The sequence below is a fragment of the Haplochromis burtoni genome, unplaced genomic scaffold, assembly GCF_018398535.1.
Source record: "Haplochromis burtoni strain Fernald_Lab_line unplaced genomic scaffold, NCSU_Asbu1 Contig_528, whole genome shotgun sequence".
Taxonomy (NCBI): Eukaryota; Metazoa; Chordata; class Actinopteri; order Cichliformes; family Cichlidae; genus Haplochromis; species Haplochromis burtoni.
The window spans coordinates 237,208-251,945 of NW_024582889.1; the positions used below are offsets into that span (position 1 = coordinate 237,208).

Below are 14,738 nucleotides of genomic sequence, written 5' to 3' on the forward strand. Positions count from 1 at the left end.
GACCTATATGCTGTGTCCATCTTTGATATACAGTTTATGTTTGGTTTACAAACATGATCAGGTGAAACAAAGATGAACTGAAATAAATGAAAATATTGAGTTAAATATGTTATTCAGGTGAGTTCAGGCATGCAGAGACCGTTTTTTTTTAAAGTCATTTTGAACTTCAGGTGATTGTTTTGTTATTTCTCAGCATTCTTTAAAAAAAAAAACCCAAAAAACCACTGTGGTCATGCTGAGGTGTTCATGTTATTCTGTCCATCCCACCTCCAGCTATGATGTAATGATTAAATGATGCAGAGTTTATTTGTGCTTGCACAAGTTTACCCATGAAAACCTCAGCATGTGTCAGAGTGTGTTAGTGTGACATTTCCTTAAGATGATGATTGAAAAACTTTATTAACACAAGCAGCAACAGTATGTTGTTAGTAACAGACTCTAGTGTACATTAAATACTCATTAACTTCTCCAATTAGTGATTTGTAACAATGATGTAAGCATATGCAAAGTGACAGCATTACAGTAGGGCCGGATTAAACGCTAAGCATGGCCCCGGGCAAAGAGGTGGTTTTGGGCCCCGCATAAAGGGAACGTTAAAGGAAAACTAGTGTGAACGATTCTTGGACTGACTTAATGGAGTCAGGCTTAGGATCTTAGGATCGAGACAGTGTGTAATCCAAACAACACAGCAGATTATTAATGACAAATATATGAAAAAGAGGCCGGGTACAAACTCCGCCAGAAGAGGAGGTCACATGTCTACCAAAGGTAATGCAAAAGCCATTTGGAGCGATCTTCAAAAAACAGTCAAATAGTTTTATCCATTTATTCTGCTTAAACCTCCCATCCTACCTGAATATAGTCATGTAGGATGAGGTTCGAATAAAATAAGCGCTTTATAACGAAGAACCAATATGCTGCTAATAAACAGAAAAAGAAAGGTGAGTATGTGCACCTTCATGTTAAGTGTTACCTGTTCATTAAATACATTAAAGACGTGATGCTTGCTGAGCTGGAGCTTCATCCGGAGAGTCTTCTGTCAGCAGCTTGCAGTGATGTTCATAAAGAAGAGTCATTTATAATTATTAGAGATGGTTTACAGTGAGTCACCCAGTTACATCAAACTGCTGCTGTTGCTTATTTTCTTTTTACCACATGACGATTCTTTCACAATAAAAGACTGAGATGTTTTGTAATGTGGCTCTCTTCCCTCTCCTTCAGTAAATATTACCCAACAGAGAGTGTGAATCACAAACAGGCTCCTCTGACATCACCCACCCCATCACTTCACAGTGAAGCATTTAAAGGGCAAACCAAAGCAGCACAACTCTGTCACCTGCTTCAGGTGTTTATTATCATGATATAAATAAAACTGCTTCAGAGAACCGCTGTTATTAATACCAACATGAGCTTAGGTATTAAGTGTTATTTTTCTGTATTCCAAACTGTTTTCAGCTGTGATTCAATTTCTTTAAATTTAAATAGTCTGAACAGCTTCACAGAAACATAACCAGACTAAAACTTCTCTTGAAATCACTCTTTTTAATGAATTTTGTGTGTTAAATAAAAGAGAAACATCCAAACAAAATACACGTGGAGGAAACCTGATACACACCCCGTCCCCCAATTAAACTGTGGAGGTTCAGTAGTCTGTAAGCCGGGTCTGGGGTGCAGACCTGGAGACCTCCACTCTCCTAAAAGGGTGGGTGCCAGCACTGTGGGACATAAATCTGGACAGTATGTGCTCTTTCTTGGTGCTGAGGAGCTGCTCCAGCAACAGGCCCTGCTGGTGCTCCCGCTGCTCCTGAGCCTTCAGCTCTGAGTGGAGCTGCTGCTGCTGCTGCATCTGAGCACGGAGGTCGGCTTGGTATGCCCCAGCTGCCTGCTTCTGCCTGTGGGACGGACAGACAGTAAGTCAGACACACGGATATCAGACACACGAACAGCACTCGGCCGTTTGCTGACCTACCGTCTCTTCTCCTCCTCCTCCTTCTGATTCTCCTCCTCGATAACTCGCTCCAGCTCCTCACACTCCTTTTTCACCTGGGCTTGTTTCTGCAGATTAGCATACACTGGAGTGCACAGACACACAGACACACACACACACACACACACACACACACATTAAGTGAGCATTTAAACACTGAAACGATTAAAGAATTCAAACCGAAGTATAAAAACTGCCTCACATTTGTTCTGGATCTGCAGGTGCTGCGCCTCCATCACCTCCTCTATCAGCCTCTTCCTGGCCTCCCTCTCCAGCCGGCTCTTCTCCTCTCGTTTAGCCCAGACCTCCTTCAGCTGCTCCTCTATCAGCTGCTCCATCTCCTCCTCCTCTTTCCTCTGTCTCTGCAGCTCCTCGAACAGATACTCTTGGTACCTGCGCTGCTCCTCACGCAGCTCCGCCTGAATGCACACACACACACACACACACACACACACACACACACACACACACACACACACACAAGCATGCACGTGGTGAATCAGATGAGTGCGTTCTCGTGTTCATTCACAAGTGAAAACTTTTCTCTTCGCTGCTGAAAACTGCAAATACTGTTCTCCATCTTTTATCTGAATTTCTCGATTCTCATCACCTCACAAGAAATACGTTTTATTTACATTTTTTCCAATTTTGAAACATTAATTTAATCTTTACTCTGTGTTAGACCATACTGATTAACTTCAGCTTGTAGGCAGCTTCAGGTCCTTAGTAAATGTCTGACCTGCTTCATCAATGTTCACTCTTGTGTCAGCTACAGCTGATTGCAGTGCTCTGAGGCCCCCTGCTGGCCTGAATGAGGAAGTGCACTCACTGTGGCTAACACTGCCTGAATATTTTCATTCCTCCACTGAAGTCGTTTGAATTTGTCTGAGAGGATCAGTGCTAAGAATCAATCTGTCACTGAACCATAGAAGGAACAGCACAGAAAACTCATCCACCAATCAAATAATGTTCATTCATCTTCTGAGTGCTGTTCCTGAAGTTCAGGTCTCAGGAGCAGTAGTCAGACCCCCCAGACCTCTGCAGTGTGTCCTGTGTCTGCACTGAGGCCTCCTCCCAGCAGGAGATCGAACACTTAAACCCGGTCGTGTCTGAGCCTCCTCATTCCACCTCAGCCTGATCCTTTTGATGCAGGTGAACAGCTCTCAGCTTCATTCTTCTGGTCTCTACCCAGAGCTTGTGGTCAGCTTTACTTTTACACTCAGTTCTCTTTTATTACCAAAGCAGTCTATCATAGCATCCACCTGCAGTCTGCTGCGCCGTCCTTCTCTCACTGAAGAACAGGAGCAGAGACACTTATAGCAGAGTGCTCTCTGACCTTTTACAGCTGAACACATGCCCTCAGACATGTTAATGCTATTTCCTGCCATAGTGCTAGTTTGAGGCCATCCCTTAATCAGGTCAGCAGAACTACATAATCGGCACAAAAAAAAAGAAGTGGTTCACAAACTCAGTGATAAAAAGCGCCCTGACTGAAGTCCAACAGCCACCAATCTAAGTCTGTGAGCATCCTCAAGAGGACACAGATCTCATCTTGTGTTAAACCCCAGTGTTACAAACAAGAGAACAATCATTTATAGAATTGATTTTACATTTCCTGGCTCAATCCGGCCTTGATGTTCAGGTTCTCTTACCTTCCTCTGAACAGCTCCTTGTTTCTCATCTATTTCCTGCTTGAGCAGTGCCTGCAGGATGCTCATGTCCAGCTCCAGCTCCTCGCGCTGTTCCCGGGCCAGGCGCTTCATCTTCAGCCTTAAACCATGGTCCAGCAGCCGCCGCTGGCCCTGCTGTGCTTGGAGCTTCTGCTGCTGCTCCCGCTGCTCCTGCAGGAGGCTCGTCTGCCGCTGCTGCGCCTGCACGCCACACAGTTATCATACACTCAGTTACCACGTCTGCCAAATTTGCAAAAGGTGAATGTGTCACTGGTCTAGGTTGGAAGTGTAGACAGTGTTATGTTCAGAAGGAGTGTGGAATATGAACAGGAGGCTCCTGGGCATGCTCAGAATGACCCTTTAAATCATCTTTCAAGAATCAGAATGATCTGCAGTGGTTGTGTGTGTTTGTGAGCTGTGTCTCCCCCTTGTGGTGATTTGAGATGAGTGCGACTGTAATGACTGAGGAACAGACCAGAAGCCGGGCTTCCTCTTCTTTCAGCTTCCTCTCCCGCTGCCTCTGCTGCTCGGCCGCCTCCATCTGCCTGCACAGGATGCTGCGCTGCTCCTCGTTCCTGTGTCGCCGGCTCTGGGCTCGAGCGCTCTCCAGCTCCTCTTTGGCTCGCCCATCACCCGCCCACAGTTCAGAGAAGAGCAGGTCCTCCTCCTGCTGCCGCCGCTGTTGCGCCTGCCGGCTCCTCACCTGAGCGGTTCGCTCCTGGGACACCTGCTGCTCCGTGAGCCTGCTGCAGATGCTGCGCAGCTCCTCGCACTGCTCCCTGAGAACAGCAGTAACCACACAGCTGAGACTATTCATTAAAAATTAAAAGGATTTTCTGATGTTGGTTACAGGACTGCATCAGCATTTTAAAGTCTAACTTTCTGAACTTGTTTTTAAGCAGCTTCAGTTCAGGTAGGCCAAACTAGCTTCCTGCCTCGAGTTGTGCTCCCGTTTAACTTGTTCCAGTGTGAATCAGTAGTTTGAAATGAATTCCTTCAGGGGAGTTCACTGGCTCTAATATTAATGATTTATCTTGGGAATGTTTGTAATTGAGATGAATATTTGTAACTGTTTTCTGCTATTTAATTAAAGTGAATCACCATCTCTATAAGACATGCTGCGGTGGATGTTTAGGTGGAGGGTGCAGGGTACCTAAACTGCTGCTCCAGTTTCTCAGACACCAGCTGCTGTCGCTCGCTCTCTCTCTTGTGTCTCAGTGCTTTGGCTTTCTCTCTCATCTTTGCCTCTTTCTCTAATGTTGTCTCCTTTTTCTCCTCCATCTCCTGCAGGAGCTGCTGCTCCTCCACCTCCAGCAGCTCTGCCAGCCTTAGGACACGATTGGGTGAGAAAGATGTCACAGCAAGCACAGACTGTAAATACTGTATCCCACCATCCACTCAGCACCCTCCTCTGTCACACCAACCCTCTGCATGTCCTCCTTCACTACATCCATGAACCTCCTCTGAGGTTTTCCTCTCCTCCACTCTGCCTGCACTTTCTTCTTCACATATTGTGCACCCTTGTACAATGGATGGTTGACCCCAGATATTTAAACTCATCCACCTTCATCTGCTGCTTGCAGGTTTATCTTTCCACCTGTGTGCTTATTCCTCTTATCTCCAGTTCTTCTCTCATCTCCAGGCTCTCCTCCGCATGCTCTCTACTCTCACTACAGCCGAGGATTAAAACTATGATGCATTATTATTCTGAGCTTTAATAATCTCTGATTTTAGGTGGGATACTGGATGATGAAAACCGGTAAAAAGTCACTTGATTAGCAGGTACTAAGGTTACATGTGTGTTGTGTAATCAGAGTATAAAGTAATCTGAGTACTAAAGGTGCTGTGGGTGGACTTTGTCATCAAACCTGCATCTCCTCTGCTCGACGTCAGTCTCGTGCTGGCTCACGGCGGCTTGGACTCCCCTCTCCACGGCTCCTTTCAGGAATCGCTGCTCCGTGTCTTTCAGCCATGACGTCTTGATGTTGCAGCTCTGTTGGTACTTGGAGAACTCCAGCACTTTGTCTCGGGCCGCGTCCTGCCTCTGCCTCTGCAGCATCAGCTGCTCTGCAGGCCTCAGAGCAGGAGGCCGGGCTCTCTGAGACACCACACAGATCCAGAACAACAACCACACAGACAGAAACTGACATCAGTAACACTGCAGTACTGTGAGGAGTAGTATTCATATTTTCTACTCCACCATGGAGAGCCTTCTGTCCTACTGCTGCACACTCTGGTTCAAGTGCTGCACTTTGGAGGACAAGAGGAAACTGCAGCGGGTGGTGAGGGCAGCAGAGCTGGCAATTGGCACTTCACTAACCCCCCTCAGAGACATTTATCCTGGCAGACTTCAGAAGAAAGCCAGCATCATCCTCAAAGACCCCTCGCAACCTGGACACTCACTCCCACTTACTTACGCTATTGTGTACTTCACACGGAGAGACTGCCTTTCATTGTTCTTGTAACAGTGACAATAAAGAGCTATTCTATTCTATTCTTTTTTAATATAATCTATTCTATTCACTGTAACTCACAAACATATCTTATGCCACTACTCCTGTTTAGTTACGTTGCAGGTTAATACTGAAGCAACAGCAACTATAATACTTTATAGTTTTACTCTGAAATAGGACACTTTGCATAGTAAATGGTAAATGGACTGGTGATTATGTAGCACTTTCTTCTCTTAGAGATCACTCACAGCGCTTATACCTTCACACTGCAGAAATTGTACTTTTACTTAACAGCAGTATAAGTGCTATTACTTTAAATGTTGCCTTTACACCGCTGCATTCTGTTGTACTTTTACCTTGCAGTAAATTTACCTATTTACCTTACTATTATGGACCATTTTTTACTAAAGGCGTGGTGCTGCTTCTTTGTTGGTGTCCCTCTTACCACAGCCACAGAGTGGGGCGTGGGTCCGGTGATCTCCCTGCACCTCGTTCTCCTCTGACTGAGCAGCATCCCGCGGGATTGGGCTCTTGGTGTCCGGGGGTCTGCCTCTGCTCTCCGGTTCACGACTCTTCGTTTCAGCTCTCGGAGCTCCGTAAGTCTTAGTAAAAAGTTAAAACACAGAGGAGACCTTCGCTTTCCGTTACCATGGAAGCAACAAACAGAAGACGTAGGTCACAGCTCACTGTATGCGCATGCGTCACCGCAGCCGACATGCTGCTCCGGTGAGTCAGCGGGGCTGCCCCGCCCTCTAAAGCACGAGATTGTAACGTGTGAAGTTTTGGAGTTTTTTTGTAAGTTCTTTTTATTTAAAACGTTTTTTTAAGTGAAAAAAAGGTTTTTAAATCATAGTATGGTAATTATAGCACACAGTTTGGTTTGTTTCAAAGTCTGACTTAATGCGAATCGTTCAGATCGTTCTGCCTCCTCTCTGCACACCCACGAACAACCCTCTGCAGGTCGGCAGCGACACTAAACTTTATTTGTTACTGTGAGTCACCTCAGCCCCGTTTAACACTTTTGATACTAAGGTAATTTAGGTGATTTAGGATGAGTCGACACAGTGAAATATGTGGTGATATATGTCACTTCCATCATCTTTCATCAGTGACTTAAATTAAAACCCTGATCTTGTTTTTCTTTGCCTGACATGATCCACAGTCAGCTTTGTTTAGTGAAAAAAATTTATGAAACATTTTCATAAACTATTATTCAATACTGGAAATTAGGTTTAATCCCCTGTAAAATGTGATGTGTAGAAAAATGCTGTCTTTAGTTTTACGAGTAATGCACAGGAACATCTCTATGTTTCAGCAATTCTTCTAAGTCCATAGCCTGAAATCACAGCCAAATACGGTGTTCACAAGAATGAACTTTTAGAACTTACAGATAGGCCTGTGTGCCACAAAACATTACTGCAGAGATGAGAACACTTCACTCTGAGTGACATTTAACAATACACTGACTTGTTTTTCAGCTTCACTCATAGGCAGGATGTTTTTAATTTTAGTGATACTGATCAGACGAGAGGAAGCAGTCCAGGTTGGAGGTTCACTTAAAGCACTTAAGTAAGTAAATGTACACAGTGGTCCTATCGATGTGCTCATTCAAGACAGTGAACGTGGACAATATGTCCTCATTTTCTTAACAAAAACTCATTGTTACACACAGGTGCAACATAGATGCACGTAAACTGATTTGTACATTTATCATTTCATGTTCTCTTTAAAATCCACCAAGTCAACAGTAAACAGCTGATGGTTAGCTTTAGGGTTGGGTGTGACTTAAGTCACAAGGTAAAAAAGGGAGATTTTCAGACACTAGAACTTTGATTTTAAACTGAGTCTAAGATATTTTGGCAACTTCTATTTGAGTTTAATAAACCCAAACACTTCCCCTAAACCTATCAAATACCTGGTGGATGTGAAATGACCTCTAACTTACTGCTTCTAGATTCAGATAAAACTGAGGTTATTGTATTCGGCCCTGAAAATTCTTAGAAATATGGTATCTAACCAGTGACTTGCTCTTGATGGCATTACCTTGGTCTCCAGTAAACTGTGAGGAACCTTGGAGTCATTTTTACCAGTATATGTCCTTCAGTGCACATATTAAACACATATGTAGGACTGCTTTCTGTCATTGGCACAATATCAGAAAAATCCTGAGCAGTTTTTTCAGCAGTGCTCCTTTGAGCACTGCTGAAAAAACTAATTCATGCATTTGCATTGATGTAGCTGTTGTTCTTTATTAATACATTTGAATGGAATTGAGTTATTACTTTTAGACTGGACTACTGTAATTCATCTTTATCAAGATGTCCTATAAAAATCCCGAAAAGCCTTCAGTTGATCCAAAATGCTGATGCAAGAGTGCTGACAGGGACACACACACACAGAGCACATTTCTCCTATACCGATTTCCCTGCATTAAAATCCTGCTCCTCACATACAAGGTCTTTTTAACCTTACTATTACCATTTTCTTAGTATTATTATTCTTCAATCTTTACTTTACAACATAAAGCATCTTGAGATCACAGTTGTTTGCCTCCAAATACATTTATTTGAATCTAATCATTTTCTTTTTCTGCTGTCTCTGTTTGATCTTCTCTGATGTCTCCAGACTCTGTCAGGCTGCTGAATGGTTCCAGTCTGTGTTCAGGCAGACTGGAGGTGAAGTCTAACCAGAGCTGGTCCTCAGTGTGTGAAGCTGACTTTGACCAGCAGGATGCAGAGGTGGTCTGTAGGGAGCTTGGCTGTGGGCCTCCTTCGGTCCTCCAGGGGGCGCTCTATGGAGAAGTGGAGGCTCCAGTGTGGAGCAAAGAGTTCCAGTGTGGAGGCCATGAGTCTGCTCTCCTGGACTGTAGAAGCTCAGGCTCAGCTAGAAACAGCTGCTCACCTGGCAAAGCTGTTGGACTCACCTGCTCAGGTAGAAGAGGAGCTGCAGCTTTGATGTGGTTCAAACTCACTTTATTTTTTACTGATGACTCTCTGCTTTCTGTTCAGAGCCTTATGATATCAGGTTGGAGGGAGGAGCCAGTCGCTGTGATGGAAGACTGGAGATAAAACATCTGGGAGAGTGGAGACCTGTGGACGGCTCTGACTGGATCCTGAATGAAGCAGCTGTTTTCTGCAAACACTTAAACTGCAGCTCTGTGGTTTCTGTAGAAGTGAGAGATAACTCCTTTTACAACCAGACGTGGTTTCTCAATCAAGGCTGTGTTCGGTCTCGATCTGATTTAAGGGCGTGTGCAGCATCGGGATTCACTTACAGCATCCTGCTTCTTACCTGCTCAGGTAAGCACATTAGTGACATCTATGAGGTGATCAGAAGTTTGCTGAGTGGTAAACAGCTTATGAAACACACTTCAGTAAATGTGCTTTTACAGATGTGTTTCTACCGAGACATCGGCAGCTTTCCCACTCTGCTGCATCTTTCATCATTTCTCTGTAAAGTGTCACTACAGAGTCCGTTTGTTGGAAAAGAAAAGGTCTTTTGGTAAAAAAAGCAAGTCCTTACCTGGACCGTTTTGTTCTGGATGACAGCATGTCAGTGCATTCTATTTTTTTGCTCTCTGCACTGTTTACTGTCAGTCTGTATAATGGCAGGATAATTGGAGCGGTCCTTTCAACACGATAACAGCTTCAGGCAGTGATGGCCAGATGAAACCTTGTGAGAATTTAATGTTTTTCATCCAACTGGTTCAGAAAAAGGTTCTTTTCTCGATGCTTCATATGCACACCACACCCCCTGCTGGTCAACACCTTAATTGTCATTGGCCTGCATGATGCAAACAGAGTTCTATTAATGTCAAAAACCTTGTCAGTGTATCAGTCAATGTTTGAATAATGATGGTGTTGGTTTTTTTAAGAAATAATATTTTTCCACTGTGCTTGGACTCATTTTCTCTTTTTGGTAATAACTTCTCTGGCTTTGGAGAAATTGTGAAAGTGAACACTGACACGTACATTTTCAGGGGTCCATTGCGCTTTATTTTATTGTTCATAGATCACAACCGCACTTGAACCAATTTGAACCAACGAGTCTTCAAACTTCATAACTGATGTCAGTCACATGTAAAGACGCAAGCCTCAATGGGTGCTTCATTAAGCATTTCCTGGATTTCTCAGCACATGCTCTGAAGCTTCATCCCATCACAAGTTTTATGATAACCTTTGAACATTTTTAATGTGTCTTTGTACATAAATGGACACTTTTATATATCACAGTATGAAATACTACATTTTGTATATATATAAACCGTTATGTGTGTTTCTTGCTCCATACTAAAAAAGTTAGTGTGACTTAAATGTCTGTTATGGGTGTTAAAGTGGCTGTTTACGGCATATTACTGTCTGATAAAGTGCAGCAGAGCTGAAAATGTTTTTTCAGACTGTATGAGCTGTTTAGCCTTTTTTCCATGGTATCATTTGTTTATGGTCAATTGCAATATATTTAGTTAAAAGGCACTTAACTAAGGAGGATGGGACACAAGCACACAATCCAGAGGATAAAGTGCAGTATTATCAAGAGAAGGAGAATGGATTCACATAAATAAAGAAATAATTTAAAGTAATTATGCTTCAAATTGAAGTCAAGTTTTTTTAAAATGGGTTTTAACAGATAAATAAGGAAAGCCTGCATTTTTACTGTACAACCAAATGAATATATAGAATATATAGCGTTAGCTGCCTTGATGGAGTGCTTCCTGTCAGTGTGTTTGATCACATGACACAGGTCTTTCTGTCCTGTTACTCACACTGTTGTGTATTTATACTTGAGGGCACTGAACACATGAGTGATGATTGAGTGATGCAGTGGGTCTGATTGTCAGTCTGACAGTGTGCTGTCATGTCTCTGCAGCCAAGCAGCACACAGCAGGACCCTGAGCTGACTGTGACCTCCATGTTTGTGCTGCTGAAGATGACGAAACTCGGGAAGCAAAGGAAAACCTCTAAAGAGCTCATCTCATGTCTCAATGAATTTCTTAGCTGACAAAAACCCCATAATCTTTATGTCTGATGTAATTAGCATTTTTGGACATTAATTATTCACATGATTCTACAGTTTTCCTGTTATGTAATAAGATGCTTTTGCTGTCTAAGAAAATAAACTCTGTTGTGTGTGTGTGTGTATCTGTGTGTGTGTTGTGTGTTTGAACAAAACTACTTTAGTTTGATTTGTTTATTTTAAAGAAAACAAAGTGCAGGTTGATATTTGCTGTTGGAAAACAAACAGTATGTAACTTTCTACCTGTGCAAGGTTATAGGACCATAAATGTAGGGGTCAGTGGGACTGTGAGAGGACTTACGAGAAGCCTGTTGATCAGGAACCAGGAAAGGCAAACAAAGTAAAAATGACAGAATCAGACTGTGGAGGCAAACCTTGCCTCGTCCTTGCCTCGTATCTCCTGAGCTGAGCATCATGGATCCCCGTCTGCTGCTGCTGCTGTGGAGCTCAGGTAGGATTACAAATCAACTGTCAGCATTCTGTGATTTGATCATCAAACAACCTGCACACACAGCAAGCTCATCATAACACACAGATATGAAAGGATCAGAGGATGAACTGCTCTCTCCAAGTAAAATCCGTCTTTATATTCATGTTTTTTTTCTTATGTCCTTCTCAGGAGTCCAAGCTTGCAATGAGCTCATATCAAAAGGTAAACTAAAAAATAAAGAATCACACAAACATAATTAACAGTTTCACTTTAATCTTTTCAGAAGTAAATTCCTTTTCTGTTCAGAGTCTGTCAGGTTGGTGGGAGGCGCCAGTCGCTGTGCAGGAACACTGGAGCTAAAACATCTGGGAGAGTGGAGGCCAGCGGTGTTGTTTGTGTGGACTCCGAAGGCAGTCACTGTAATTTGTGAACATCTGGCCTGTGGCTCTGCTGTTTCTGTAGGAAGGAGAGAGAAGGCTCCACACAGGTCAATGTGGTGGATCAATGGTGCCTGTGTGGAGAAAGCATCTGCTCTGTGGAGTGTCTGTGTGTTTCCTGAACCCTTTCCCTTTGCCTCAGAGTTAACCTGCTCAGGTAAACCCATTTGTAGCATCAATGATGATGTAATATAACAAAATAATATGTGACAACAACATGACAGGCTGATGCATTCACCACCTAGAAGAGCAGCAGTCATGAAAGAGTTTCAGGGGTCTCTGAAACCAAAGGGCTGCTGAGCTCCACAGCTCATTAAGAACTTACATATTATTGTATACGTATTATTGTATTGTATGATAGAAAACACCCCAAAGGCAGCTGTTTTTGTAATTTGCTGCAATACAAGTTAAACTTAATTTAACTTAATTTAACTTTCTTGGCTTCTAGTTTCAGTTGATGAAATTGAAACTAGAAGCCAAGAAAGTTCAGAGACTCCATGCTGAACAGCTCCTCAACAGTACGCAGTTCTTGTTTTTTTTAATTTGGGTTACAGATCTTCTCAGAAAAGTCAGAAAGGATGAAATGTGTTGTTTGGGTGGAGAAGATGATCAGCAGGAACAGAAGAGAGAACTCTGCAGATGATGATGATGATGCTGTACTGATGTTAGAAAATAATCAGGGGCCTCATTCTCAAACCTAAGTGGAACAAATTCACACAAATTATTGTTTCACCAATATTTTCTTACATAAACCATCTGCAATCTTTAAACTGAATGGTGCTATACTACTACTACTAATAATAATAATAAGGGGAGAAACCTGGGAGGCTACTAGCTTGGTGTCTTAAACAATCGCAAACAGAAAGGGCAATTCATTCAATTAGGAATATTCAAGGTGAATTAGTAGTACAGCCACAGGAAATGAATGTAAATACTTTACAGGCTACCTTTCTAAATGATCTTGAGTTTCCTTCTATTCCAGATGACCTTTGGCCTACTCTTGACACTAATTTAACAATTAAAGAAATTCAGGAGGCAGTTGACATTCTGAAATTGGGAAAAGCTGCTGGGCGTGATGAGCTGCCTATGGATTTTTATAAAAAATTTCAATATAAACTCTTAAAACCGTTGCTAGATATGTATTCTGAGTCCTTTGAAAATGGTTTGCTTCTGCCCTCTCTAAGAGCTGCATTGTTTACAGTAATCCCTAAACCTGAAAAATCCAGAGATTGTTGTCAGTCCTGTCGGCCACTTTCTTTATTGAATGTGGACATGAAAATTCTTAGCAAGATATTGGCCCTGTGATTAGAGAAATGTCTCCCACTAGTGATTAATACAGATCAGAATGGTTTTGTTAAAGGAGAACAAGGGTCTCACAATGTGAGGAGATTAATAAATGTCCTCTATGAAAACCGAGATGCTTGTGATACTGCAGTTCTGTCGCTAGATACCGAAAAGGCCTTTGACAGAGTTGAATAACTCTGTCAAAGATTTTTGAGTTATTTACTTTGCAAATAACTCAAAAATTTACAAGATTTACAAAGTGAATAACTCAAAATCCTCTTTAATGTTGCTGAATGAAACAGAGCGAGTTAATTATCTCAGACATTCAAACCATCGGAATGCCTGACTTACTTGGGAATCCGTATAGTACCAGATGTTAGCAAGATAGCCGACGTTAACTACGACCCTACTTTTCAATCTATTACGGAATCGATAAAAAGGTGGGCAAATCTACCCATATTGACTATTTAGCAGATTAATTTTGTGAAGATGAGCGTACTCCTTAAACCTCTCTACTTATTTCAGAATATCCGTCTACCAGTACCTGCAGGTCTCTTAAATCAAAGAAAATTATTACCAATTTTATTTGGCAAAATCGTCGCCATCGGCTTCGGTATATCTGCCATTTGACAGGGGTGGGCTTAAGGCTCCTAACTTTCAGTCGTTGCGCAATTTTGGGCTGCACAGTTGCGCATGATGATGTACTATTTCTCATCTGATGGGTTTAAATGGAATTGTTCTTACTTAATTCAGAACTGCCCTTGAGTGCATATTTGTACTCAGCGCCAGTTAAAACTCTTAAAAGAAGCATAGCAAATCCTATTATTTTGAACACGATCAATGTATGGCACAAAGTACATGATGTTTTGGGAGTAGGGAAACCCCTATCTCATTTTAGTCCGATTCAGGGAAACAACCATTTTAAACCTGGTATGATCGATACAGGATTTCGAACTTGGACTAGGTCTGAATAAGATTGAAGACCTTTTTTGTGATGGTGTAATGATGTCATTCGAACAGCTGAGAGTTAAATTTAAGTTACCTAAAACACTTTTTTTTTTTAGATATTTACAAGTAAGGAGCTTTGTGGCAACCTCACAAACTAACAATTTGACCCTACCTGACCTATCACTAATAGAAAAAGCAGTTTCTGACGATCCTTACACCAATCGGCAGATCTCATATTTGTACAATATGTTTATTTCCAGTTCTACTGAATCCTCTGCTGGCCGGCTAAACACGTGAAAGAGCGATATAGCAACAGATATATCTTTAGAAGAGTGGAAATCAGTGTACTTAAAAGCTCATACTCAAACTGTTAACACAAGATTACGGCTTTTACAGGTTAACTGGTCCATGCGAACTTACAGTGGGGCAAAAAAGTATTTAGTCAGCCACCGATTGTGCAAGTTCCCCCACCTAAAATGATGACAGAGGTCAGTAATTTGCACCAGAGGTACACTT

General features: G+C 42.3%; 2 protein-coding genes across 3 annotated transcripts; one reads left to right on the forward strand and one right to left on the reverse strand.

The window, feature by feature from the left end:
• Positions 1–1,528: 1,528 nt before the first annotated feature.
• Positions 1,529–6,772, reverse strand: cfap53 (cilia and flagella associated protein 53). The gene is made up of 8 exons (XM_005947580.2): positions 6,556–6,772; positions 5,526–5,755; positions 4,811–4,984; positions 4,133–4,436; positions 3,640–3,858; positions 2,190–2,406; positions 1,970–2,072; positions 1,529–1,892 (listed from the first exon to the last, which is right to left on the reverse strand). Exons 1-8 carry the CDS (start codon positions 6,622–6,624, stop codon positions 1,643–1,645), a joined length of 1,566 nt encoding a protein of 521 aa, XP_005947642.1. The 5' UTR covers positions 6,625–6,772; the 3' UTR covers positions 1,529–1,642.
• A 1,939-nt stretch (positions 6,773–8,711) lies between these two features.
• Positions 8,712–13,441, forward strand: LOC121812317 (CD5 antigen-like). 2 transcript variants are annotated; one of them, XR_006052995.1, is made up of 5 exons: positions 8,712–9,041; positions 9,119–9,409; positions 10,977–11,574; positions 11,743–11,775; positions 11,860–13,441. XR_006052995.1 is itself a non-coding variant. In XM_042214190.1 (3 exons), the coding sequence occupies exons 1-3, from the start codon at positions 8,726–8,728 to the stop codon at positions 11,000–11,002; spliced, it is 633 nt and encodes a 210-aa protein (XP_042070124.1). In that variant the 5' UTR covers positions 8,712–8,725; the 3' UTR covers positions 11,003–11,638. The 2 variants fall into 2 exon arrangements, 1 of the variants encoding a protein (XP_042070124.1); XM_042214190.1 differs by lacking the exons at positions 11,743–11,775; positions 11,860–13,441 and having other exon boundaries at positions 10,977–11,638.
• Positions 13,442–14,738: the final 1,297 nt, after the last annotated feature.

Bases quoted from the DNA above. Each gene is read 5' to 3' on its own strand.
- cfap53 (XM_005947580.2), bottom strand. From the start codon at position 6,624: ATGCTGCTCAGTCAGAGGAGAACGAGGTGCAGGGAGATCACCGGACCC. The intron at 5,756-6,555 runs GTAAGAGGGACA...GTGGTGTCTCAG, and splicing joins CGCCCCACTCTGTGGCTGTG to AGAGCCCGGCCTCCTGCTCT. The intron at 2,073-2,189 runs GTGAGGCAGTTT...TGTGCACTCCAG, and splicing joins CCTGCAGATCCAGAACAAAT to TGTATGCTAATCTGCAGAAA.
- LOC121812317 (XM_042214190.1), top strand. From the start codon at position 8,726: ATGTCTCCAGACTCTGTCAGGCTGCTGAATGGTTCCAGTCTGTGTTCA. The intron at 9,042-9,118 runs GTAGAAGAGGAG...CTTTCTGTTCAG, and splicing joins TGTTGGACTCACCTGCTCAG to AGCCTTATGATATCAGGTTG. The intron at 9,410-10,976 runs GTAAGCACATTA...ATGTCTCTGCAG, and splicing joins CCTGCTTCTTACCTGCTCAG to CCAAGCAGCACACAGCAGGA.